General features: G+C 42.4%; 1 protein-coding gene across 1 annotated transcript in view; it reads right to left on the reverse strand.

Annotated features, from left to right (window-relative positions):
- The window catches only part of LOC143775485 (transient receptor potential cation channel subfamily M member 7-like), a 211,044-nt gene that overhangs the window by 170,255 nt on the left and 13,823 nt on the right, over nt 1-26,966 (reverse strand). Inside the window, exons 2-9 of the mRNA XM_077263672.1 lie at nt 26,158-26,230; nt 23,807-23,907; nt 23,524-23,658; nt 16,270-16,323; nt 8,031-8,162; nt 2,421-2,540; nt 1,555-1,835; nt 1,016-1,244 (exon numbers count right to left, since the gene is read on the reverse strand). Coding sequence (XP_077119787.1) covers nt 1,016-1,244; nt 1,555-1,835; nt 2,421-2,540; nt 8,031-8,162; nt 16,270-16,323; nt 23,524-23,658; nt 23,807-23,907; nt 26,158-26,230 — 1,125 coding nt within the window. The remainder of the gene's footprint in view (nt 1-1,015; nt 1,245-1,554; nt 1,836-2,420; nt 2,541-8,030; nt 8,163-16,269; nt 16,324-23,523; nt 23,659-23,806; nt 23,908-26,157; nt 26,231-26,966) is intronic.

The raw sequence follows: 26,966 nt of genomic DNA on the forward strand, positions 1-26,966 counted from the left end.
GATGTGGAGTTTCATACTGTGTGAGGAGTTGTGGGAGTGATTATATTGTGTGAGAAACTGTGGGGCATCATAATGTGCGTGGGCTGGTGACTGGCGGCATCATATTGTTTAAGTGGTTACTGTGAGGGCATCATACTGTGGGAGAGGGCTACTGTAGGGGCATCATACTGAGTGGAGGACTGTAGGGGCATCACACTCTGTGTGAGTCACTGTGCTGGCATCATAGTGTGTAAGAGGGTCACTGTGCCATCATCTCACGGTGTGTGGGTTACTGTGGTGGTCTGATAATATGTTAGTGGAAACACTGGGGATATCATACTTTATGGGGACACTATAGGGGAATCACACTCATAATCATGTGTTGGGGCTCTGGGTGCACTATACTAAGTTGGAGGCAGGGGTGTAACTACAACAGGTGCAGGGTTGCAATCGCACCCGGTCCCTGGAGCCTAGGGGGCCCTAAAAGTCCCTTTGGCCTATAGAAAAAGACTATTGCTATTAAAGATTTAAAATATTTGGGGGCCCCGTGGGAGCTTTCGCATCGGGGCCCATGAGCTTCAAGTTACGCCACTGGTTGGAGGTATTGTGGGGACCTCATAATGTGTTGAGAGCATTGTGGGGTCATCATACTACGTGTGTGGTGGTACTGTGGGGAGAATTCACTGTGGGGGTATTATACTGGGTGTGTGTGCATTTTTGAGGGAATTACACTTTATGGGGCCATGAGAGTGTTATCTTAGTGGGTGAGAAAACCAAAGGGCTTCAACAGAGGCACAATTACGGTGTCCATGCCGCAATACATATCCTTCTCCCTGTTTGGAGGTATGTGCTTCTGTGATTTCACCTATGTGCTGTGACCCCGCCAAATAATTATTTACATGTCCACTCATATGAACACCCACTGTTCATGAGAACCTTGGTATAAACAAATGGACTGTAAACTTTTTTTTTATATTTCCTCATAAATTGCTGTTTTTGTATAGTAAAAATCCCCAAAGAAAACCATCACAGTTACCTTACACCAATTATTTTTCCTTAGATTCAGGCGTCCTATCCACATATCTGTCAGCAGTTTCTGAGTGCACGCGTGGGAAACAAATGATCGAAGTTTTCCAGAAACAGCGAGTTTAAGGCAGGTTAGATTACTCCAGTTGCTCAACTGATATGTTAGAAGTTTCATTGTCATTATTTCATTCTGTTTATAGGTTTTATCCAGGAGTTCTACTGCAAGGTTCCCAAATTCTCTAAATACAGGACAAAGAGAAAATATAAGAAATACATACAGTATGTCTATATATTAGAAAAATACATACAGAAACATACTATACAATGTAACCTCATTGAGAAGACCAAACAAAGTGTAATTAAAATGTTCTAACGACTATCTTCTCAGAGAGGACAGTCGGTATACATAGTATGTAAAGGTGCTGAAAGGTGTTACACACTGTCATGGTGTGTATATATAAGGTATATGTATATATATTTTAATAATTAGTAATGGTCTATTTTGCAGTAGTTGAACAGATAAAAACACTATAAAATATTTGCAGTTACGTGGAGTAGGCTTTTAATTTTTCAGGTGTATCATCAAAGAAGTCACACTGTCGAGCCTCATGGGACATAGCTTTGTAAAGACATCTTGCAACCAATGCCTTGGCCATGGATTCTTCATCACGCTGCCAGAAGAAGAGCGCCATCTTTTGTCTCTTCATTAACACTGCCCAGATCAGAAGATCATTAAATGGATAATGGAAAGGTCTCTCGTTATCATCCCCAGTTCCAAGAGTTCCAGCTTTACATGACATTTGCAGATTCTCTTTTTCACATCCACTATCCTATAAATAAGTAACCAGGAAAATTAGTTATATGTAGGGGATATCTGCTGGGCTGACTTGTATTTAGAGACATTGGGCCCAATTCATTATTGCGTTTGCAGCTGCTCTTTGTCTGATTTTAGGGTTTTATCACCTGTTTTTTATTTGCGCCTAATTCTTCCTTCTTGACATTTTTAAGACTATTTTATGAGTTTGCCTGTTCTTTTTTATGTTTGCAATTGTGGGCCGAGTTTGGGGTTTCCAGATGTTTTTGGCTGATTCATCAATTGCAAATGTACCCCAGTCTCCTCTTGTAGTAAATTTAAGTATGCCAGTTATTTTGCTGCAATTTTTGCATGATATTTTGTGAATTTTTACATTAAAGAGTCAAAAACAAAAGTTAAAGACAAAAATAAAAACGAATTTTGATGTTGCACACAATTTGCAAACCATTTTGAAGAATTTGGCGCAAAGAATACTACAAGCCAGAAAAGTGACTTTAAAAACCCTGGAAATGATGAATCATGGCCATTGTCTAAGTTTGAGCCATCATAATTCTTCAGTTGTCCGTGCTAGCTATCATTGTTCTGCAATACTTTTGGGTACCTTTGCTTTATAGGGCTGTGCTGTTTGAAGAAAGTGATTATGCCTTGTCTTTTCTCTTCTTTGTGTTTTGTCGAAGGTTTCTTTGCTTTGAGAGGCACCGACTGACTTTTGCATACAGTTCTGAAAAAAAATTGGAATAATTAAAAGCTATATGGCCTAAATACAAATTCCTCAGTATCTACCTTAAAGCTTTATATTATTCCCAGAATCAAATAAATCCCTTTTTTTACATCTTTTTGGAAATATCTTATTATTATAAATTTTTTCATTTGCTGTTATTGTATATTTGTATGCATCTGCATGGCTGTAAAAATGGGGATGCAGAAACTGCAGTCGCACTTGTGCCTGTGTAGGCCCTTATGCCCCTCTGCTTTATGTGTATGTACATGTTTTATCTGTTATCCCTAGTACCAAGTTTTCTCAACTCTTGTATTGGGAAATCACTGCATAAATCACTGCATAAGTCATTAATGTTAAATCAATGTACTTATAACCTACACATTTGGTCAAAATTGTTGGTACCCTTCTGTTGACACAGGAAAAACCCCACAATGGTCACTGAAATAACTTGAAACTTAGGGTGCGTGTCCACTGTCCGGATATACGGCGCTTTGGAAGGAGCGGAAAACCCGCTCCGCCCAAAGCGCCGCCCCCTTCTGAACGCTCGGTGATTCCGGATGTGTTCATTGCACACATCCTGAATCTCGGCACCCTATGCATAGGGCCCTGTGATTTACCTTGCGGCGATGGAGCCTCGCCGCAAGGTAAACAGACATGCTGCGTTTTAAAAAGACGCGCCGCATGTCCGTAAACGCAGGGCCGCCGGGTGCGTGTTCGCACACATAGTGGAGACAGGATTTCATAAAATCCCCTCCACTATGCTGTAACATCTGGACGCTGCGGGTTGAAGGCTGTGGTTGTATGCAGCGTTCAATCTGCAGCTAATCCGGATGTAAACCGGCCCGCGGACACGTACCCTTACAAAAGTAATTTTCAATTTAAATTTACTTAATATCAATTAATGAAAATCAGACATTGCTTTTGAATTGTGGTTCAACAGAAGTTTTTTGCTTTTTTTAAACAAGTGCAGCGCCCCAGAGTCCTGGTCGTTGCAGTACTGTGGCTCCTCCACTAAGGGGAGCTATGGTACGTCCGATGGCACTGAAGGAGTTTATCTGACCAGGTATCACAGACACCAATAAATTTCACAGCTGGGCCACCAGGGGAGCTAAGGGTTCTATTCACTAGGCCACTCCCCACCATTGAGGGTAAACTGGGGGTCAGGCAGGAAGTTAGACAGAAAGCTGACTGGGTTGGAACCAGGCAACACCTTGTGGCAGAGGGTGTTGCGGGAGAAGATTCGGTAGGGTCCCTGTCAGGGGTGGGATCCCTGACAGAGGCTTGGCAACTTGAGCGAACGTAACGGGACCGTGCCTGCTCAGTATAGCGGCGGTACCCAAGAAGGGACTGGAAGCGAGATAGATTGTGCTGAGTGAGAAACGAGATCAAAGCAACAAGGAGAATACCAGTAGGAGTCGTGCTGTAAGACCGAGGCAACATCCTACTGAGGCGCACAACCGGCGGCCGGAACGCCGAGGGAGTATTACAACATTCAGCTTCAAGCAATACTCTAAACTACGGCAGGACAGTCAGTCTAAGGCGGGCTGTCTCACCTAAATCACCTATGCAGTCTTGGGGGGCAACTTGTGGAGAGGGGCGACTCTAGGGTCCCGGAAGAGCTCCGAGCCTACCCGTCATATGGGTGCCGTTCCAACCGTAACATCAGGGAGGAACGGAGGATTAGCAGAACATCATCTAATCGAGTTGTGAGGGAACTTAAGAAACGGACACAACAGTTGTGGGGACTTTCCGTAAGCACAGCAGGGAAGGACCACAACACATAGCGCTAGCAGGAAGGCGCAGATTTCCACCTGTTAAGAGAACTCTGGAGGTGCCATTGGACCGGCCGGACTTGCGCAGCCTGGTTATCCGGATTCCGGACTGAGGACCCAGAGATCTACAGTAAAGAGGTAAAGAGACTGCAACCTGGTGTCCTCGTTATTTACTGCACCGCACCACTACAGCCTCACCACCACCATCATCCACCTACATCTATTACTGTACGCCCCTCAGCAGGGTCACGGACCGGGTCTAGCCACCGTGACGACCCCAGAGCAGAGACTCAGAGGCCCGGTATCGGGTACCCCTCGGCCCTGCGGCAGTGGGGGCGCTACACAAACTAATGACAAAAATTAAGGTACCCATAACTGGACAAAATGAAGGTACTCTTAACTTGATATTTGATTGCACAACCTTTTGAGAACATCCAAATGCCTTGATAAAGACTTATGTATGTTGTAAGGTCAAAAAGTTGCTTTCTCTCTGTATTATATAATGTATTAAAAAAGAAAAATATAATTTTTGCTATTGTGGAGGCTGTTGTCACTCTCTTCACCTTTTGGATATTCTTGAGGATTGGGATCATCTTCTTTTTGGCATACCTGCAACCACTATCTTCATATCAATTTATTTCGGGTGAGGTGCTGCCCTACACATGCTATTTTTAAAGTAATTTCAGTGACCATTGAAACCGTGCCAGTGCCGCACACGTGGCTGAAATCCAAACACTACCAGGAGGAATAAAGTTATCTTCCTCCCAGCAGCAATAGTCTAAATCCTAACGCAGAGCTATTAACATGCAGATTAACCACATACTTGAGGTTAATAGCATTTTTCATGTGACATGATCCCTTTAAAGGGAATCTCAGCAGGATTTTATACCACAAGCAATTTATATGCATATGTAGCTCTTTTAAAGACAAGTATGATAAGTTGATATGCAAATGAGGTTGAAGAGATATTGTAGATTTGAAGCCTCTGTCAATCCAGATCTATTCCCTGCCAGCGCCACCTCCTCCTGTTTGACTGACAGCCTCTATGCTGTGTGACAGCAGGCAAAGAAGCTATCAGTCAAGCAGGAGGAGGCAGCAATGGGCAGGGAATAGATGTGAATAACTTGTCTTGGAAAAAGCTACATGCACATGTAATTAGTTTGTGGTGTGAAATCCTGCTGACAGATTCCCATTAATCCACTAAATGTCACATCATTTTATTTCCATCTTCTTTGAAACCATTGACATAATTGTGAGTAAATTGTAGTGACATACTGTAGCCAGTGGCATAACGACTGTGAGAGAGGGGGCCCGCCGATGCCAGTGCCTATTACACCTGGATGTACCTCTCTTATATCACTGTTTTTATTATGTACTGTATGTTCTGTGACATAACTGTAATACTTATTCCTGTTTAGTGACATCAGTTTGTGCATCTTCAGTGTAAAGGTTCCCACTAGAGATGAGCAAGCACTAAAGCCAGAAGGAATATTGCCAGCAGCAGGCGCTCAAACAGGAGCAGGAGGACAGAGAGCGGGACCTCTGACGCAGGGCTATAGAGGACATATCCATTTTGACTCCCCATATATCCATCCTGGCCCCCTCATATATCTATCCTGGCCCCCTCATATATCCATCCTGGCCCTCCATATGTCCATGCTGGTCCCCCATATATACATCCTGCAGTATACTTATTCATATGCAAATACATCAAGCTAATGCAAGGATTTGAATTGGACAAAAAGGTAGCTTTTATTTATGCTAGTTAGTGATGAGCGAGTGTACTCGTTGCTCGGGTTTTCCCGAGCAAGCTCGGGTGACCTCTGAGTATTTGTTGGTGTTTAGAGATTTAGTTTTCATCACAGAGCTCCTGCGTGTAATGTCACTGGTGATCCCTGTATTACCTGTACACTGACACAATATACAGAGATTCTGGGTATAATGTCATTGTTGATCACCGTTATTACCTGTATACTGACACTATATACAGAGCTCCTGTGTATAATGTCACTGGTGATCACTGTATTACCTGTACACTTATACTTTTACTATACACTGTATACTAGACACAGAGCTCTTGTGTATAATGCCATGGGTGTAATAACAGTGTTTTTAGTATTGTGGTTTGTATTGATGATCGGTATTGGACTATTCGGTCTCTATGTGGTCTGGTCAAGGTGTGGCAGTATTTGTCCCTTAAATGTGGTATTATTCAATCATTATGTGGTGGTAATATGTAGTCCAGTCATGGTGTGGTGGTATTTTTCCTTGTATGTGGTATTATTTGGTTGCTATATACGTGTAATATGTGGTATGGTCATGGTGTGGTGGTATTTTCTCCTTGCATGTGGTATTATTCGGTCACTATGTGGTCTGGTCATGTTGTGGTGGTATTTCTTCCCTGTATGTGGTATTATTGGTCTTGGTATAGTGGATTATGTTGTGTTATGGAGGTGATTTGTTCTATCTGGTATTAATTGGGACAAGATTCTTTATTTCCATTGGAGATTAAATACTTGGATCACAGCGGCGGAGATGCACTACTAGGGTTCTCCTCTGAAAAAAAGTAATCACCTCTCCACAGAATAAGTGATAATGTATTGATTGGTGGGGGTCTGACTGCTTGGACCCAATTGGCAAAATGTGGAGCTTTTATCCAAATTAGACTGGAGTGGTGTGTGTGACTTGACCACTGATCCATTAATTCACTCTGTGCCTGCGAGGGTTGCTCTTGTCTGGAAGCCCCAAAGAGAATAAATGGAGCTGTGGTCAGACATCCCACCTGCCGCTACATTTTAAATTGGAAAAAACTTCCGCAGTCTTCCGATCTGTGCAGTTTCTAATGGTTGGACCTAAACAATCACCTATCCTGTGGAACACATGAATCTTGTGTTTTAACCAAAGAACCCTTTAATGTAAACTACCGTAATTGTACATCCCAGTTGTACATCCCAGTTATGGTGTGTGCACAGTAGATGTACAGCAGCTACCTGCGTTTTACACTCAATGCTTCACTATAACGGCTAAGGCTAGGTTCTCATTTCGTTTTTGTGTGAGCGCTAACGGACAGCGTTGCACGGCGAAATTAACGCCGTGCAACGCGTCCGTTAGCGCTCCCATTGCCAGCAATGTTAAAGCGCATTGCTAGCGCGTGTCATTTTCGGCACGCACTAGCGATGTGCCGTTCTTTTGTGGCCCGAGGTCCGTTCCCCGCTCTGGCAGATCGGGGATCTGCGCTAGCGGGGACGTTTAACGCGACCCCTAAAAAGACATTGCGTCTTTTGCATACGGCTGTAGAGTGGGCCCAAGATATCCCAGTCCAACCATGGACATTTACTTTTATAAAAATGCATCAAAGTATGTTTCTTAGCATCAACTCTGCACCAAATTTGCATCTACATTTATTTAACTATTTTCGCGAACTTTAATTATATTGTATGGCTCAGTACTAGATGATAGCTCGCTACACATAAGGTAGCGGTTAGCTGCTCTCTATAAAAAAGAGTGGGCAGCTAACTGTATACCTATAAATTCAAAAACAAGTTTGGTAAAACTTGGGGAGTATAAATACATCGTTGGTGAGATTTTGTGGTAAACGCCAATATTTTTGCTAGGATTTAAAAAAACAAAACAAAATAAGACAAAAAGCCACACACGTCAATGCAGACCAGGTTTCTTGCCTACTTACTAGACCATAGTTATTTAATTAATAATATACCTGCTTTAAAAGTTTGTACATAGCTCTGAAGCCTTTCTTGGTGTAGCTGCATCTAAATGTTCCACCCATAAGGTATTCAATAACTAGTCCGATGTCCATGAGAGTGATCTTGTATTCTGCTGATTGTTTACCCTGAAATAAAGTCCATGATTACTAAACTGTGTAATAAACATGAAAGGGAACCTGTCACCACTGTTGTGACATAGCTGCTAAAAATATCACCTTATTCAGCATCTGTGCTGCATTCCCTAAATCCATATATAATCTCTTGACTCCCCCTGTATGCCCCCGAAAAACCTTTTAATTTCTCCAGCGGTGTATCATAATCTTCTCGGTCCGGTCCGATGGGTGTTGCTTCGGGCTGCTCCATCCCTTCCCCGGCTGCTGCTCACTGTACTCCTTCTTTAATTGATGTGGACGATGTCTCCTGCGTCATCCACATAGCCATGTAGCACCTCAAGCCTGTGCAGAAACGTTGCATCTCACGCCTGCCCAATTGCAGGCAAACGTGAAAAACAGAAGTGCGCATGTGCCGCACACATATTTCCGGCTCATGTACCGGAACTACTCCTATGTACCGGAAATACGTTTGCCGGTGCATGCGCAGTTCTGGAGGAGGCGTCATCCACATTACTTAGGCTACGTTCACATTTGCGTTGTGCGACGCAGCGTCGGCGACGCAACGCACAACGCAAACAAAAACGCAACAAAACGCACGCTAAAACGCTGCGTTTTGCGACGCATGCGTCCTTTTTTGCCGAAAGTTGGACGCAAAAAAAAATGCAACTTGCTGCGTCCTGTGCGCCCTGACGCGTGCGCCCCAAAAAACGCATGTGTAAAAAAACGCAGCACAACGCATGTCCATGCGCCCCCATGTTAAACGCTAATGTGAACTTAGCCTTAAAGAAGGATGGTGAGCAGCAGCCAAAGGGAGAGATGGAGAGGCCTGAAGCAACACCCATCGGACTGGACCAAGAAGATTACCATACAGCGCACGAGAAATTAAAAATATTTTTTTTGTTGGTAAACAGGCTGTATTCTCTAAATCCTTATATAACCCCTTGACACACCCTGTTGGTAAACAGGGTGTGTCAAGGGGTTATATAAGGATTTAGAGAATGCAGCGCCGATGCTAAATAAGGTGATATTTTTAGCTGCTATGTCACTAAACTGGTGACAGGTTCGCTTTAATTAAAAAGAAAAATAGGAAAGAGAAAACAAAAAGCAAATGTATACTGGCACATTGGACATGTTTTACATGACATATGAAATATAAAATTGTCTATACATTGGTAAAGTTGACTTAGGCCATATTCAAACATTTAGTATTTGGTGAGTTTTTTACCTCAGTATCTGTAAGCCAAAACCAGGAGTGGGTGATAAATACAGAAGTGGTGACGTGTTTCTATTATACTTTTCCTCTGATTGTTCCTCTCCTGGTTTTGGCTTACAGATACTGAGGTAAAATACTGATCGTGTGAGCGTGGCCTTACACTGTGACCAAGCTGTTACCTGTTCAGCTATGTAAGGCAAATTCTTATTTAGAAGACTATTGATTTGATCATCCTAAATAAGCCTGACATCCAGACAAGTATGAAGATGAGCAAACCAAATAAATCCTTTGGGGAAAAAAAATTATTTACAATTTTTAGTTTTAAAAATGGAAATGGAATTACAGTAAACTGACACTGCAGCAAACTCAGCTGAAGTAGGTTGGATTTCAGCAAATGCCGCAATCTGTATTTAATTATCAGAAGGTGGCAAGAATTCCTATGACTACTTAGCAATTCAAATTAAAAAGACAGATTAAAAATTGAGTCAGTCTCTTCTCCACTACCCAGTTTTCCCTTTCTATTCTCTGACCTCGAAAGCTACGTTCCGATGAGCTTTTGGTACGTTTTTGACGTTGCGCATTTTTGCTGTGTCAAAAATGCAGGGCCTTACAGTTCTAGCAGGTAAAATACACCCATGTGTTTTAAGTGCGTTTCTACCCTGGAAATGTATCAAAAAGGCATGTAACCCCACCTAAATATGTCAACAAAGTTGTGACAAAGCCAAATAAAAGAAAGAATCAAAAACAAAGCAGCTTAAGGCTATGTGCACACGTTCAGGATTTTTCGCGTTTTTTTTTGCTATAAAACCGCAATAAAACTGTGAAAAAAACGCAGACATTAAGCATCCTATTATTAGAATGCAATCCGCAATTTTTGTGCAAATGTTGCGTTTTTTTCCGCGGCGGAATCGCATTCTGGAAAAAACGCAGCATGTTAATTTTTTGTGCGGAATCGCTGGGATTCTGCACACATAGGAATGCATTGATCCGCTTACTTTCCACATGTGGCTATGCCCACCATGCGGGAAGTAAGTGGATCATGTGCGGTTGGTACCCAGGGTGGAGGACAGGAGACTCTCCTCCAGGCCCTGGGAACCATATAATTGTTAAAAAAAAAGAATTAAAATAAAAAATCATGATATTTTCACCTTCCGGCGTCCCCGGCAGTATTCCCGCTCCTCGAGATGCTTCCGTTCCCAATAATACATTGCAAAAATGATCTGTGATGACGTGCGGTCTCGCTTGCAAAACGCTAGTGTTTAGCGGGAATACGCATGCCAATTCCGCTTGCGATATACCCGCGGCAAGAGTTGCGGAATTGCAGAGGAAATTTCCGCAAGAATTCTGCAACGTGTGCACTTAGCATTATTTAAAGCATGACACACCAACAAGAGACAAAAACTGAAGCGTCAAAAACACAATAAAAATGCTTGTTAAAAAAATGAACACAAAAAATTTAATGAAAAACAAGTAGCCCAGTTTAAATAATAATAAATTCTGCAGCCTCAAAACCTCACCAAAAGCTCATCATGAGAACATAACCTAATTCGTTAATTAGAATATTGTTCTACTCGATTGGAGAACGCAAGTTTAGTTTATTTAGACTACGTTCCCATGATGAGCTTTTATCGCATTTTTGATGCTGCGTGTTTTCCCTAAAAAGGCAGTGCTTTACAGTTCTAGCAAAGTGGATGGGATTTCTAGAAATCTCATGACCATGGAGCTTCTTATTTACTTTGTGCAAACTCACTGGTGCGTTTTGCAAATCCGCAGCATGTTAATTTCACTTGCAGGTACGCTGAGATTTCTGTGCAGATTTTCCCCATAGACATTTGATGTGGAAAATCCACAGGTAAAAAATACAGATGCACCTTTTAGCTGCATTTAGTACGCACCTCTGTATGGCAATGAAGTTCAGTGAAATCAAAATACCAGAAAGTATCACAAACAAGACAGCTTTATTTAAAGAATGACACACTAAACAGAGACAAAAACCTCAGTGATAAAAATGCATGTTATAAAAACCCACACAAACGCAATGAAAAAACGCTAGTTTTCTTAATAGGTGCAGAAATGGTGCAGCAATTTTGCAATATCAAAAGCACACCAAAAGGTCATTGGTGTCGTAGCTGTCACAGGGATAGCACGACAGAGATGGGCCAGAAAATCGTGGCGTCTGGTTACACAAAACCCTGCACGTATTAGATCTGCTTCTACTTCCTATTAGCAGGGCAGGTTTATTGCACGGGTTAATCAGGTTTGTCTATCTCCTGGAGCTCTCTATCCTGAATTGTCTCAGCTGTTCTGTATTGGCCACTCCTATCAGGTACACTGATGAGCAAAAGGGTAACAACATTTTGAACTTTTGACTTTCAGGCTCCATATCTCACCATCCACTACACCTTTGAATGTGAGACTACCATCATTTTATAGACAATCATCTTGCCTATCTCATACATAAAGTTGACCTGTAACTATTTAGCATATGATTGGTTATTAGATTCTGGTTATGTCACTGCATTCTAACTGTTATCCTCCTGGTGGTGGAAAAATCTTTTTCTTCAAGTATATTACAAAATATAACCTGTTATCACATTCCATAATAGCTCAGCATGTTATTAAGTTGATTCTCAAGCAAAACATCACTGGTTCAAATAAAGGAGCAGCCATGAAGAAGATTTCCCAATAAAAAAGGAACAGCATCTTCCTAGTCATCGATAGCAGCATCACGGCCATGCAAATTGCCAAACTGTATCATGTGAATGCTAGTTGGAAGAATACAAAATTATGTCCGTCAATGCATTCAAAAGCCAAGAGGTGGACATCCAGGCAAAATATCAGAGTCAACAAGTCGGCTGATCACAGTGTCTATCAGTTCTGGCACGACAAACACGCCAGTGGATGTGGCTCATATGCCTCGTAATAGTGGGATCACAGACGTCCATGCAAGCACCGTGAGACAAACATTACACATGTCTGGAATGGTGGCCAGAAAAAAAGATGAAGAAACCTTGACTTCAATATTGTCATAAGAAGCGTTGGTTCAAGTTTTCAAAAAAGTACTAAAAGTGTACACTAGCAGATTGAAAATGAGTGATTTGGAGCGATGAGATGAAAGTCAATAGATTAGGCTCTGATGGGGACAAATGGGTCTGGAAGAATCAAGGGAAAAAGAGGCTAACGGATTGAGAAATTGAAGGACCTGTCACGTTCGGTGGAGGAATAATGATGATATGGGGTTGTTTCATAGTCAAAGGCATTGGATACTTGATCAGGGTTTCAATGCTGAGCTATATGTGAGTATCCTACAAGATGAGTTACTTCGTACACTGAGTCAAGTACTATGGGTATGAAAAGGATGACAGTGTTCCAGCAGGTCAACGACCAGAAGGATACGTAAAGATTGGTGATGTAATGGATCAATCACAATGAAGTAGAGGTACTGGACTGACCCCCACAGTCCAACATCAACCAAATCAAACACTTTTGGGTAGAACTGAAGATAAAGCTGTATACATACCAAAGTGAGTCGAACATATATGCACAAACTTTGGGAACATGTAGAAAATATCTAGGATCAGATTTCGGTCAAGACATGTTTGAATCTGATAGAGAGCATGCCCAGAAGGATTCAGGCAGTGTTGAAAACCAATGATGGATATACAAAATATTATCAAAATAATAAAAACTAAGATTTTTAGGAGCAAAACAGTAAAAATGCAGTGACATAACATGAATCTGCATAACTAGTTATGTGCTAAATAGTTGCAAGTCAAATATATGTGTCAGATAGCCAAGATGATTGTCTATAAAATGATGGTAAATCAAAAATTATATGTTAAACCGCACATTATATAGCCAGGGTCCTACAGGACACTACTTGGGACACACGTCACAACCAGGGAGTTCATCCCGGAAAAAAGGTCATACCAAATAGTAGAAAAGACAGCACCTCAAACGTTGGTGAAAAAAAATAACATTTTATTCCGCCTCCTGTGGCAACGTTTCGATCCAAAAGATCTGTGCTTGAGAAAGAGCTTTTGGATCGAAACGTTGCCACAGGAGGCAGAATAAAATGTAATTTTTTTTCACCAACGTTTGGGGTGCTATAAAATGATGGTAGTCTCACGTTCGAAGCAGTAGTGGATGGTGAGTTATGGAGCCTGAAAGTCAAAAGTTCAACATTTTTTTACCCTTTTGCTCATCAGTGTATATACGCTCACCTCTTGCACTAGGGAATTACTGATGATAGTTACAACTTCTTGGTTTAGTAGTGAAGGAGAGTTCTGATTTAGTAGCAGTTGGTTGGTGTAGTTTACAGGAGATATCTGCGTGGATTTGGTATTGTGTATTTATCCTAATCCTCTCCCATTTGGTTTACCCCCTCCTACTGTTCTCTTGATTTCCACTCAATTGCTTGGTGAGTGTATTTTTAGAATTGTAGTTTCCTTTGATCCCTGTCTGTTTCTCCTGTCTGTGAGGTTTGTGTTATCCTATACACATCCATACATCCCTGGGCCGCCTCTCTCTATACAGAGCGGTGACTGAACCCACGCCGCCGTCACACCTATGACTGATCTTTGAATACTGCTGAAAGAAATAATGTTAATTTCCTCCCAGCAGGGGGGGTCTCAGACCATTATTAACCTGCAGATTAATCCAATATCTGCAGGTTAATAGCATTTGTCATGTGACATGTTCCCTTTAAGATTACTTTCATATGTTTTTGTGTTTTTTAAATGATTAAATCTGATTAAGCATAATGATTGATTGATTGAGTCAGTCAGTTGGGGAATTGATGCCTTTGCCAATTCTGGATAGACCATGGACACATTTGTCCATGGACTTTATCATGAATCTTCCTCCTTCCAGGGGCAACTCAGTGATATTGGTGGTGGTGGATAGGTTCTCCAAACAAGCCCACTTTGTACCTCTGCCGACATTGCCAGCTGCTGAAACCTTGGCCCACTTATTTATACAGCATGTAGTTCAGTTGCATGGAGTACCTGTGAATGTTGTGTCAGACAGAGGTGTGCAGTTTGTGGCCACGTTTTTGGAGGGCTTTCTGTAAGAAGCTAGGGATTACGTTCTCCTTTTCCTCTGCCTATCACCCAGACTCTAATGGACAGACTGAAGGCATGAACCAATCTTTGGAGCAAATTCTGAGATGTCTGGCCTCTTCCAGACAGCAGGACTGGTGTGATGTATTGCCCGTGGCAGAATTTGCGTTCAGCGGTCGTGTGAGTCAGTCTACTGGGAAGTCTCCCTCTCAGGTCAACTATGGGTTTAACCCACATTTTGGGAGTTTTCCCGCATGGATTCAGGTTGTCCTGGGGCCGAATGCCTGGTACAACGTTTGAGAACTGTTTGGAGGGAGGTTCAGAGGAACATCTCTAAGGCCCAGAAAAGGTACAAAACGGTTTGCAGACAGGAGGAGGGGGTCAGGTCCGGCGTTTGTAGTGGGGGAGAGGGTGTGGCTATCCACCCGTAATATCGAACTTAAGATACCCTCTATGAAGCTGGGCCCCAAATTTATTGGTCCTTACAAAATTGTGAGGGTTGTCAATCCGGTGGCCTACAGACTTCAGTTGTCCACCTCCTTTAAAATTTCTGATGTTTTCCACAGGTCCCTGTTAAAGCAAGTGGGAATGGTTAGGGAGGACTCTTCATCCCATGCTCCTCCAGTATTGGTAGAGGGGCATCTAGAATACGACGTGGGGCGTAATCATTGACTCTTGGTGGGTGCACCGGAAGCTCCAGTATCTGATACACTGGAAAGGGTATTCTCTTGAGGATTGCTCATGGGTCCTGGCCAGTTTGGTGCATGCCGATCGACTGGTGCGGGCCTTTCAAGCAAGATACCCAGAGAAGCCTGGAAGTCCCGTGGCCCCCCATAAAGAGGGGTGTACTGTCATGGTTTGGACAGGGTTCATGCCTGCCCTCTCAGGGTTAATTGTATGTGGCCTGCTTTTGGATTTGGGAGGGGTATTTATATCCACTCTGAACCTGGATTCCCTGTCAGTTATACTTTCATTCTGTCTGTGTGTCTGACCCCCTGGTGTGTGTGTGCATACTGCGTTTGTTTGACTACTTTCCTTGGTTCTGACCTCCTGGACTGTTTGCTCTGACTTCGTCACCTCGCGTCTCTTCTGGTACTTCTTTTCTTGATTTGGCTCCCTGATCTCCGGCTTTCACCTGACTATCCTCAATTGACCTCCCGGTTTTGACCTCGGCACGTTTGACTTCTCTCCGGCGCTGTCCGACTCCCTGGCACTCCGGTGCGTGTCTCCGCCCTTGGCTACTCCCCCTCAGTCACATGGTTCAGGTCCTGCTCGATGCCCGGTGATTTCTCCGCCACTCTGCTCATGTCTCCCCTACTGCGGCGAGCCGCCCGCCTTGCGGCAGGTACACCCGGGGTTCATGACAGTTGTGATGACATGTGACTCCAGCGCAGCGTCCAATCAGCGCTGATGTCACTGTCTCTGCTTTCTGTCGAAATGAACATGAAGAGGAAGTTAGAGTCGGGACTTCCTCTTCATGTTCAATTTTTCTGAAGACAGGGACAGTGACGCCAGCGCTGATTGGGAGCCGGGTACCATGTGTCATGCAACCGCACGAGAGCTCTGGTGAGTATAGGCTTTTTTATTTCACCAGGGCCTAGCATGGGGAATAAGAAGGTGTTGTCTTACTAGTGGACAACCCCTTTAAGGAGTCAAATGCCCTATTTTAGGCCCCATGATGTGGTTTACCACTCTTCTATCCAAAAGCAAAAAGCACTTATAAAGGTTTGGGGGGGGTTTTAACGGTGCTGGAAATTCTTATATTCTAAAATTCTTACACTCACTAAATAAGATACTTTATACATGACCTTGCATAGCTCTTGTACATTATACAATAACTGGATACCTTCTTAACATCCTGGATGAGATGTAGTATGGTGTCTTTACTTGCATTCTGTGTCTGAAACAGGTAAGAGAAAGCAAGTAAGTTCTAAAATGTCAGTTGTTAAAGTGCAAAGTTTTCATGGAAACACTACATAACAGGCATGCAATTTACATAAGAACATGACTACTTTGAAGCTTGGCTGCTTTGTGACTACTGTATGTTGAATAGGCCTCAAATAAAAGTTTGTATACAGTTTTTTTGTCTTTTGTCAATGTGACATGCAGAAGTAGTGTTGAGTGCTGTTGCTTCAAAAGCATCCAGCAACTAGAGGGGGTAACACAGTCACAGGAGACAGGAAGTGGTTAGTAGAGCCCTAGGGGGATTGAGGGGAACTTGTTTTCTATTCTGGCAGCAGCCGAATGGGTGTGTGTGATCCGGCTCTCACAAAAGTTCAGGCTAGTGAGCCATAGGGACACAGGATTCCATTAAAGAGTGAAGCTGGGCTGACCCCTGTACTGCTAGTTGAGAAAGTCTATCAGGAGCAGGAAGATAAGTACTGGAAGGAATTGCGTCACTGGAATCATCTCCCTCTATCTCATTGTCTTGATCTATGCTGAACTGTGCTATAAAAATTGTAGTCAATGTGTCTTTAAGGAGCAGTTGTACTGTTTATGAAGCCTGTGCAGAGACTTGAATTGTACTGGATGTACTGTAATATTAAACTACACTGTTCACTCACCTGTTCATGAGGACTCTTTGAATTGTGTTTGAGTGAGCAAGTGGATCCATCTTTTGCCTGAGGAAGCTACAGTGCATGGTCGCCCTGAGTAACGGTTCCCCCAGAGTTCATGAGACCTGTCCCTCCCCTATCTGAACCTAGCAGCGTACACATAACATCAACTCACTCTAGCGTCGGACTGGAGTACCTTGGGCCCTCCAGAGAAGAATCAATCTTGGGGCCCACCTTGCAGATATATAGAAATAATACCAATACTGTTGCAAAATGAGGTAATATCAAACAAAGTGTTTATTAGCATACCATGGTAACCTTCAAAAGGAACCTGAAGACCCACCTCTTCTGACAAGCCTACAATCTGCAGTGATCCTCAGTCTACTGAACCACCGCACGACCAGCTCTACACTCTCCTAGTGTGTCCTCACCCATCCCCTGCAGACTGTCAGCCTTCGCCGGCAGGGTCCTGTCTCCTTCTGTACTTGTGTTTGCCTTGTATTGCTCCTGTTTATTGTACGTGTCTATACCCCTTTTCACATATAAAGCGCCATGGAATAAATGGCACTCTAATAGTGAATAATAATAATAATTATAATAGTAATAATAATAATAATAATTAGCCAATAAATAACCAATTTAACTTAATGTATAAATAACAAACTAAAGAAACACTCCAGGCAAGAAAGAAACACTTATGTCTTGTTTAGGACCTGTTGGAAAGTTTCATAACACAACAAGGCTGGAGTCACACTAGAGTGGAATATGGACGAGTGCTATGCGACAAAAATCGCATAGCACTCTGACCAATGTTAATCTATGGGGCAGCCCCCATCATCCATTTATTTCTCCCTGTATTATACATGCGAGTGAAATCGCAGCATGCTGCGATTTGCACCATATATCGGCCAAGACTCGCCAATGCAAGTCTATGGGTGCGAGAAAAAAATGGATAACACACGGACCATGCGGGTGACTTGCGAGAAATATGCACTGGTGTCCTTTGAAAAGCCGGCAATTCATGTGTGGTGTACAGTAAAATCACACTGACAGCTTACAATAGAATAGGAATATACACATAGTATACAGTATCTGTATATATATATATATATATATATATATATATATATATATATATATATATATATATATATATATATATATATATATACAGTGCCTACAAGTAGTATTCAACCCCCTGCAGATTTAGCAGGTTTACACATTTGGAATTAACTTGGCATTGTGACATTTGGACTGTAGATCAGCCTGGAAGTGTGAAATGCACTGCAGCAAAAAAGAATGTTATTTCTTTGTTTATTTTTTTTTTAAATTGTGAAAAGTTTTTTCAGAGGGTCATTTATTATTCGACCCCTCAACCCCCCAGAATTCTGTTTGGTTCCCCTAAAGTATTAAGAAGTAGTTCAGGCACAAAGAACAATGAGCTTCAGATGTTTGGATTAATTATCTCTTTTTCCAGCCTTTTCTGACTATTTAAGACCCTCTCCAAACTTGTGAACAGCACTCAAACATGGTAAACATGGGAAAGACAAAGGAGCATTCCAAGGCCATCAGAGACAAGATTGTGGAGGGTCACAAGGCTGGCAAGGGGTACAAAACCCTTTCCAAGGAGTTGAGCCTACCTGTCTCCACTGTTGGGAGCATCATCTGGAAGTGGAAGGCTTATGGAACTACTGTTAGCCTTCCACAGCCTGGACAGCCTTTGAAAGTTTCCTCCTGTGCCGAGGCCAGGCTTGTCCGAAGAGTCAAGGCTAACCCAAGGACAACAAGGAAGGAGCTCCGGGAAGATCTCATGGCAGTGGGGACATTGGTTTCAGTCAATAATACCATAAGTAACGTACTCCACTGCAATGGTCTCCGTTCCAGACGAGCCCGTAAGGTACCTTTACTTTCAAAGCGTCATGTCAAGGCTCGTCTACAGTTTGCTCATGATCACTTGGAGGACTGAGACTGACTGGTTCAAGGTTCTCTGGTCTGATGAGACCAAGATCGAGATCTTTGGTGCCAACCACACACGTGACGTTTGGAGACTGGATGGCACTGCATACGACCCCAAGAATACCATCCCTACAGTCAAGCATGGTGGTGGCAGCTTCATGCTGTGGGGCTGTTTCTCAGCCAAGGGGCCTGGCCATATGGTCCGCATCCATGGGAAGATGGATAGCACGGCCTACCTGGAGATTTTGGCCAAGAACCTCCGCTCCTCCATCAAGGATCTTAAGATGAGTCGTCATTTCATCTTCCAACAAGACAACGACCCAAAGCACACAGCCAAGAAAACCAAGGCCTGGTTCAAGAGGCAAAAAATCAAGGTGTTGCAGTGGCCTAGTCAGTCTCCTGACCTTAACCCAATTGAAAACTTGTGGAAGGAGCTCAAGATTAAAGGGAACCTGTCACCACGTTTTTGGAAGATGGGATAAAAATAGCGTTAAATAGGGGCAGAGGTGGGCGTTACATTAGTGTGTGTGTTATGCGTTTATTACCCACCTAAGTTGCCGAAATAACTTTGCAAAGTCTCCGTTTTCGCCTGTCAATCAGGCTGGTCAGGTCGCATGGGCGTTGTCTTCCCCCAGATTTGGCGTAGTTTTCCGTTGGTGGCGTAGTGGTGTGCGCATGCCCAAAGTCCGGAATCCTCTTCCAGGGGATTTAAAATAGCGCGGTGTTCGTTATTGCATTGGTGATCGGTGGGCGCGGCCATCTTCCTTTGGCCGCGCGTGCGCAGAAGCGGCGCTCTGCTGGCCGCGGCTTCAGGAAAATGGCCGCCGCGATATCCATCTGCGCACGCGCGGCATCCCGCGGCCATTTTCCTGAAGCCGCGGCCAGCAGAGCGCCGCTTCTGCGCACGCGCGGCCAAAGGAAGATGGCCGCGCCCACCGATCACCAATGCAATAACGAACACCGCGCTATTTTAAATCCCCTGGAAGAGGATTCCGGACTTTGGGCATGCGCACACCACTACGCCACCAACGGAAAACTACGCCAAATCTGGGTGAAGACACCACGCCCATGTGACCTGACCAGCCTGATTGACAGGCGAAAACGGAGACTTTGCAAAGTTATTTCGGCAACTTAGGTGGGTAATAAACGCATAACACACACACTAATGTAACGCTCACCTCTGCCCCTATTTAACGCTATTTTTATCCCATCTTCCAAAAACGTGGTGACAGGTTCCCTTTAAAGTCCACATGAGACACCCAAAGAACCTAGATAACTTGGAGAAGATCTGCATGGAGGAGTGGGCCAAGATAACTCCAGAGACCTGTGCCGGCCTGATCAGGTCTTATAAAAGACGATTATTAGCTGTAATTGCAAACAAAGGTTATTCCACAAAATATTAAACCTAGGGGTTGAATAATAATTGACCCACACTTTTGTGTTTAAAATTTATACAAATTTAACTGAGCAACAAAACTTTTTGGTTTGTAAGATTTATGCATCTGTTAATAAATCCTGCTCTTGTTTGAAGTTTGAAGGCTCTAACTTATTTGCATCTCATTAAACCTGCTAAATCTGCAGGGGGTTGAATACTACTTTTAGGCACTGTATACACTGCTCAAAAAAATAAAGGGAACACTAAAATCCCACATCCTAATTAAATATTCCAGTTGTAAATCTTTATTCATTACATAGTGGAATATTGGAATATGTTGAGAACAATAAAACCTAAAAATTCTCAGCATAAATCACTAATCAACTAATATCCAACGGAGGTCTGGAGTTGGAATGATGCTCAAAATCAAAGTGGAAAATGAAGTTACAGGCTTATCCAACTTCAGTGGAAATGCCACAAGACAAGGAAGTGATGTTCAGTAGTGTGTGTGGCCTCCACGTGCCTGTATGACCTCCCTGAAATGCCCGGGCATGCTCCTGATGAGGCGGTGGATTGTCTCCTGAGGGATCTCCTCCCAGACCTGGACTAAAGCATCCGCCAACTCCTGGACAGTCTGTGGTGCAACGTGACGTTGGTGGATGTGCGAGACATCATGTCCCAGATGTGTTCAATCGGATTCAGGTCTGGGGAACAGACAGTCCATAGCTTCAATACCTTCATCTTGCAGGAACTGCTGACACACTCCAGCCACATGTGGTCTGGCATTGTTCTGCATTACGAGGAACCCAGGGCCAACCGCACCAGCATATGGTCTCACAAGGGGTCTGTGGATCTCATCTCACTACCTAATGGCAGTCAGGCTACCTCTGGCGAGCAGATGAAAGAAAGAAATGTCACCCCACACCATTACTGACCCACTGCCAAACCGGTCATGCTGAAAGATGTTGCAGACAGCAGATCGCTCTCCACGGCATCTCCAGACTCTGTCACGTCTGTCACATGTGCTCAGTATGAACCTGCTTTCATCTGTGAAGAGCACAGGGTGCCAGTGGCGAATTTGCCAATCCTGGTGTTCTGTGGCAAATGCCAAGCCTCCTGCACGGTGTTGGGCTGTGAGCAAAATCCCCATCTGTGGACATCGGGCACTCAGACTATCCTCATAGAGTCGGTTTTTAACCATTTGTGCAGACACATGCACATTTGTGGCCTGCTGGAGGTCATTTTGCAGGGCTCTGGGGGTGCTCCTCCTGTTCCTCCTTGGACAAAGGCTGAGGTAGCGGTACTGCTACTGGGTTGTTGCCCTACTACAGCCCCTTCCATGTCTCCTGGTGTATTGGCCTGTCTCCTAGTTGAGCCACTTGTGTGGGTTGTAGAGTCCGTGTCTTGCTACCACGAGTGTGAAAGCACAACCGACATTCAAAAGTGCCAGCCAGAAAGCATTAGTACTGAGATGTGGTCTGTGGCCCCACCTGCAGAACCACTCCTTTGTTGAGTGTGTCTTGATAATTGCCAATAATTTCCATCTGTTGTCTATTCCATTTGCACAACATGTGAAATTGATTGTCAAACAGTGTTGCTTCCTAAGTGGACAGTTTGATTTCACAGAAGTTTGATGTAGGCTAAGTTCACACGTTGCAGAATTGCCGCGGAAATTTCCGCGGCAATTCTGTGCCTCCTGCCGCGGGTATATCGCATGCAGAATTAGCATGCATATACCCGCAGAAAACTAGCGTTTTGCAAGCATAATTAGCTTGCAGAATGCTAGAGTTTTCCAAGCGATCTGTAGCATCGCTTGGAAAACTGATTGACAGGTTGGTCACACTTGTCAAACATAGTGTTTGACAAGTGTGACCAACTTTTTACTATAGATGCTGCCTATGCCGCATCTATAGTAAAAGATCGAATGTTTAAAAATAATTAAAAAAAACAAAACATGGTTATACTCACCTGCAGACCTCAGCGGCGTCCGTTCCTATAGCTGTTGTGCGGTGAAGGGCCTGTGATGACGTCACGGTTTGTGATTGGTCACGTGACCGGTCACATGCGGTCTCGCGACCAATCACAAGACCGTGACGTCATCGCAGGTCCTTCACCGCCCAGCAGCTATAGGAACCGAAGCGGCAGCGTGCAGCGGAGAGGCCGGAAGACTGCGGGGGACATCGAAGGTGAGTATATCGCTATTTTTTATTTTAATTCTTTTATTTTTTACCAATTATATGGTGCCCAGTGCGTGGAGGAGAGTCTCCTCTCCTCCACCCTGGGTACCAACCGCACATGATCTGCTTACTTCCCGCATGGTGTGCACAGCCCCGTGCGGGAAGTAAGCAGATCAATGCACTCCTATGGGTGCAGAATCGCCGCGATTCCGCAATTTTAATGAACATGCTGCGTTTTTTTCTGGAATGCGATTCCGCTCAGGAAAAAAATGCAGCATGTGCACAAAAAATGCGGAATGCATTCTGTTACATAGGATGCTTAATGGTAGCGTTTTTTTCGCGGTTTTATAGCATTTTTATAGCGAAAAAACGCGAAAAATATGCTACGTGTGCACACAGCCTCACTTGGAGTTATATTCTGTTGTTTAAGTGTTCCCTTTATTTTTTTGAAGAGTGTACTTCTTATTTCAGGCCAGAATTACTTATTGTACAGTGTATGGTGAATGCAGCTTTCTGATGAAAACTTCCTTGTGCTTTGTTTTACACATTGATTTCAATGTTGTCCACAAAATTACTAGGTTGGATTTCCATGAGATAAAATGGCTTAGGAACAGGATATAAAGTAAAAAAAAATTCTTCTTTTTAGAGACACAAATTAATCTGTATTGAGTGCCTGAGAGATGTTTCACTTCTGACTTCAATTTACTGTTTTATTACTATTTGAGAAATTTGGTATTTTGATAACTTGTTATACCATAAATTATCCTTTTGAATGAAAGCAGTAGATTCTTCTGATCCATTAAGCTGTCAATAAATGTTCTGAATTATTTTTTACTACAAGAAACTTCAGAATCTTCTCTGAAAAGAATAAGGTCCCTATCTGGTGTGCATGATGTTTTCCATTATTGGCACATCTTACTTCTACAAGCAGCCATAATTTGATAAACTGGATGATCAAAATTTTGGCTTCATTTAACAAAATTAAGCCAAGGAAACAAAGTGTCCTCATCACCAGAATTTAAGATAAGAGTACTTACTGCATTGTACAATTCTTCCAGCCTGGGGATTGTAAGAAACCTGTGCATACTGATGCCATGCTCTATAAGAAGTTGGACAAATGCCACTCTATCCATTACAAGTGCATCTAACATGGCTTGTTCCAGTGGTGCAGTCTGTAGAAAGAAATTGTCAATTAGAAAATTATTTTATTATAAATGTCGTAAATAGTGATATTATGTGTATCTCATTATGTGAGATTAAAGCTGTGCAAGAGAAACTTAGCATTAGTTATATTCATATTAAAATATACTGTATACATACCAACCACTGTTGTCCGTGTATAAAAATGTATTTTTTGGCAATATCTACTCTGTCCCAGGCCAAGGCAAGAACAAGTTGATCATAAGGAGACATATTTGTACCTGAAAGCACAATAAAACATAATGATAAACCTTTACGTCTGCAATTGTTATTAATTCGTCCATTAATCTGTATATTTTTAGTGTTACGTCAAATTTTATAGGTAAATAATACAATCATCCTGGAAAATAACCAATGAGAAGCAAATTATTAAAGCCTCATGCTTATAGAAATGTCAGTCCCGGGTAACTGAGTCAATGTTCTTCCATTTCTACCTCAAACTCATTCAGATGTCCATTTTACCACACTGATTGGCGCTTGAAAGTTTATAAACCCTTCAGAATTTTCCATATTTCAGCATAAATTGGATGTAAAACTATATCGGATTTTCATACAAGTTGTACAAGTAGATAAAGAAACAAATCAAACAAATGAGTAAAAATATTAGATTTTGGCACTTTTTAAATTAGTCAAACAATCCAGTATCACATTTCTATGAGTGTCAAAATTATGTGAACTTTTGCTTTCAGCATCTTTCTGCAATAATAGTTGTATCTAAACCTTTCTGTCTGACTGTAGATTGGTAGAGTCCATTCTGTTTAGACGGTTTTGTATCCTTTTGAGGCTGATGAGCAACAATAACTTCTCTTCTATAGTCCTCAGAAATCACCTTTGCATGAAGCACTGTACACTTCCACAAATGTGCTGTGAAGAGTAGACTTTGCGAGACCCCTGTTCTTTCAATAAAATAGGTCACCTACTCACACCGAATTGTCATTCCATTGATTGTAAATACCAGACTCTAATTTCATCTTCAAGTCAATTGCTAATCCTTTAGGGACTTTTGCCACTCACAGACGTAATATTTGATCATTTCCCTCAATTAAAAAAAAAAAGTCTAATATTTTTGACTCATTTGTTTAATTTGGTTGTCTTTACCTACTTTTATGCCTTGTGTAAAAATTTGATGTAGTATTAGGTAAAATTTATGCAGAAATATGGAAAATTCTGAAGAGTTCGCAAACTTTCACTGTATGTGTTCTACCCATATTTTTCATGCATAGAACACGTACCAGTTATAGCCCATGTGGATATTGACATGTGCCTGTTCTTTTGTGGACCAAGTGTCAGTGTTTTTTTAAGACAAGTTTGTTTTTAATTCAATTCATGGATCAAATCAAATCGTTCCGATAGATGCTATCATTTTTTTTCCATGCAAGTAAAACTAATGAAACACTAAAAACTGACACTCTGACCAAGCATTGATGATAATCTGATCCAGCACACTAATCGAATTAGGTCCATTTTTTCACATATAAGAAAGAAAAGCATGTCTGAATGAGGCTCAAACAAATAAAGTTGCACTCTGTAGTGCTAAAGCATGTAAATATGTAATATATGAAATATGAATAGCATTACTGCTCTAGATAATAAGAAAAAATAGAGACGCTTAGCACATGATTTGGCCAATTCCTGTATGCCCAGCAACCAATGACAAGGCGGTCTCAGATCTGCTGGGAATCTACGTGTCTATCTAGTGTGATTACCTCTCTTAAGCTGAAAGAGAGTCTCCAGCCTGTGGTGGTTTTAATTGCAGCAGGATCCTACCTACCCAGAAATTCAGGCTTCAGCCTAAGAGAGGTATTCACACTAGACACGTAGGACCCAGCAGATCTGAGACCGACTTGACGTTTTTTTTTTACTTTTACAATGGTAACCAGGGTAAATATCGGGTTACTAAGCGCGGCCCTGCACTTAGTAACCCGATGTTTACCCTGGTTACCCGGGTGCTGCAGGGGGACTTCGGCATCATTGAAGACAGTTTCAACGATGCCGAAGTCGTTCCCCAACGATCACGGCCAGGTCGTATCGCTGGTCGTGATCGTTGGTAAGTCGTTTAGTGTAACGGTACCTTTATGGTCTTCACCAATGGGCAGCCTCACAGGTTTCACTTGGGGGTGTCTGTCTTCGGCTAATCTGCATTATTATCCTGTGAGCTATGCCTCTTTCAAGGACCATAACAACTACTACTAGAGAAAGTGGCCTGATAGCTATGGAGAAGTATGGTGGGCTAGAAAAAAAATGGAATACTCGAGGGAGCAGTGGGAATAAAATAAAAGTAAAATATGCCCTATTTTGACCTGGTGACAGGTCCCCTTTAAAAAAACCAAGTCAGGCTTTGTAAACAATATTTTCAGAGCCCCTGAATCTAAATTGTATGATCATATCTTACATCTACTAAATGCAGTCACAAACCACATATTGTCATTTAGAGACTAACAACTCTCCTGAAAATGTCATTAGATACTGACTTTTTAGCAGTGATGTAAGGATTGCAACATCAATATCTTGTTGTTCTTCTGGCCCAGCATGGAACACAGTTATCTATAACAGGCAGATATAAAGATAAACAACATTAATTAGATTTAAATGGAATCTGCCAACAGGTTTTTGCTAGGTATTCTGAAGACAGAAGGAGATAGAGCCTGAAACACAGAATTCAGGGATGTATCACCTGTCAAAGTGCTGCTGTTGAGATTAATATTGCTGGACCAATCAGGCAACTAAGCAGCTCACTGTCTATGGAGTTTGTACACAGAGAGCCTGGTCAGGGCAGAGTTAGCTGTGGTGTGGGCAGGGTTAGCTGTGGTGTGAGCGGGATTAACTTTCCCAGCTCTGCTTAATTTCTAAGTCTAAAAACTCTGATTGTGTCAGAACCGCTGCACCCAGTAATCTAAGTGATACATCATTATATTCAGATTCTCTTTTCCTACATTAAGCTGCTCTCAGATGAGGTAGCAAAAACCTGCTGAGAGATTCCCTTTAATATTGTTAAAAAAAAAAAATGTTTAGGAAGGTATAACATTGAAAATAGTGTAAACCAATGATGATTCCCAGAATCTTTAATAGTTATCCATTGATATTAGCAGTTCATTGTATTGCACAAATTCAAATACATAAATAGGTGTATGGGAGAAATTAATATGTATGTAATGAGTATATATGTGTGCATCAGTGATTGGAACATTTGTAACTCAAACAGAGGTACAGTAAGTGGACCAGGTAGGAAAGCAACCTATCAAGCCTAGCTATAAAAAAGGAGACCGTCTTTAAAAGGTTT

This window comes from Ranitomeya variabilis, chromosome 5 (genome assembly GCF_051348905.1).
Source record: "Ranitomeya variabilis isolate aRanVar5 chromosome 5, aRanVar5.hap1, whole genome shotgun sequence".
In the NCBI taxonomy this organism is placed as follows: Eukaryota; Metazoa; Chordata; class Amphibia; order Anura; family Dendrobatidae; genus Ranitomeya; species Ranitomeya variabilis.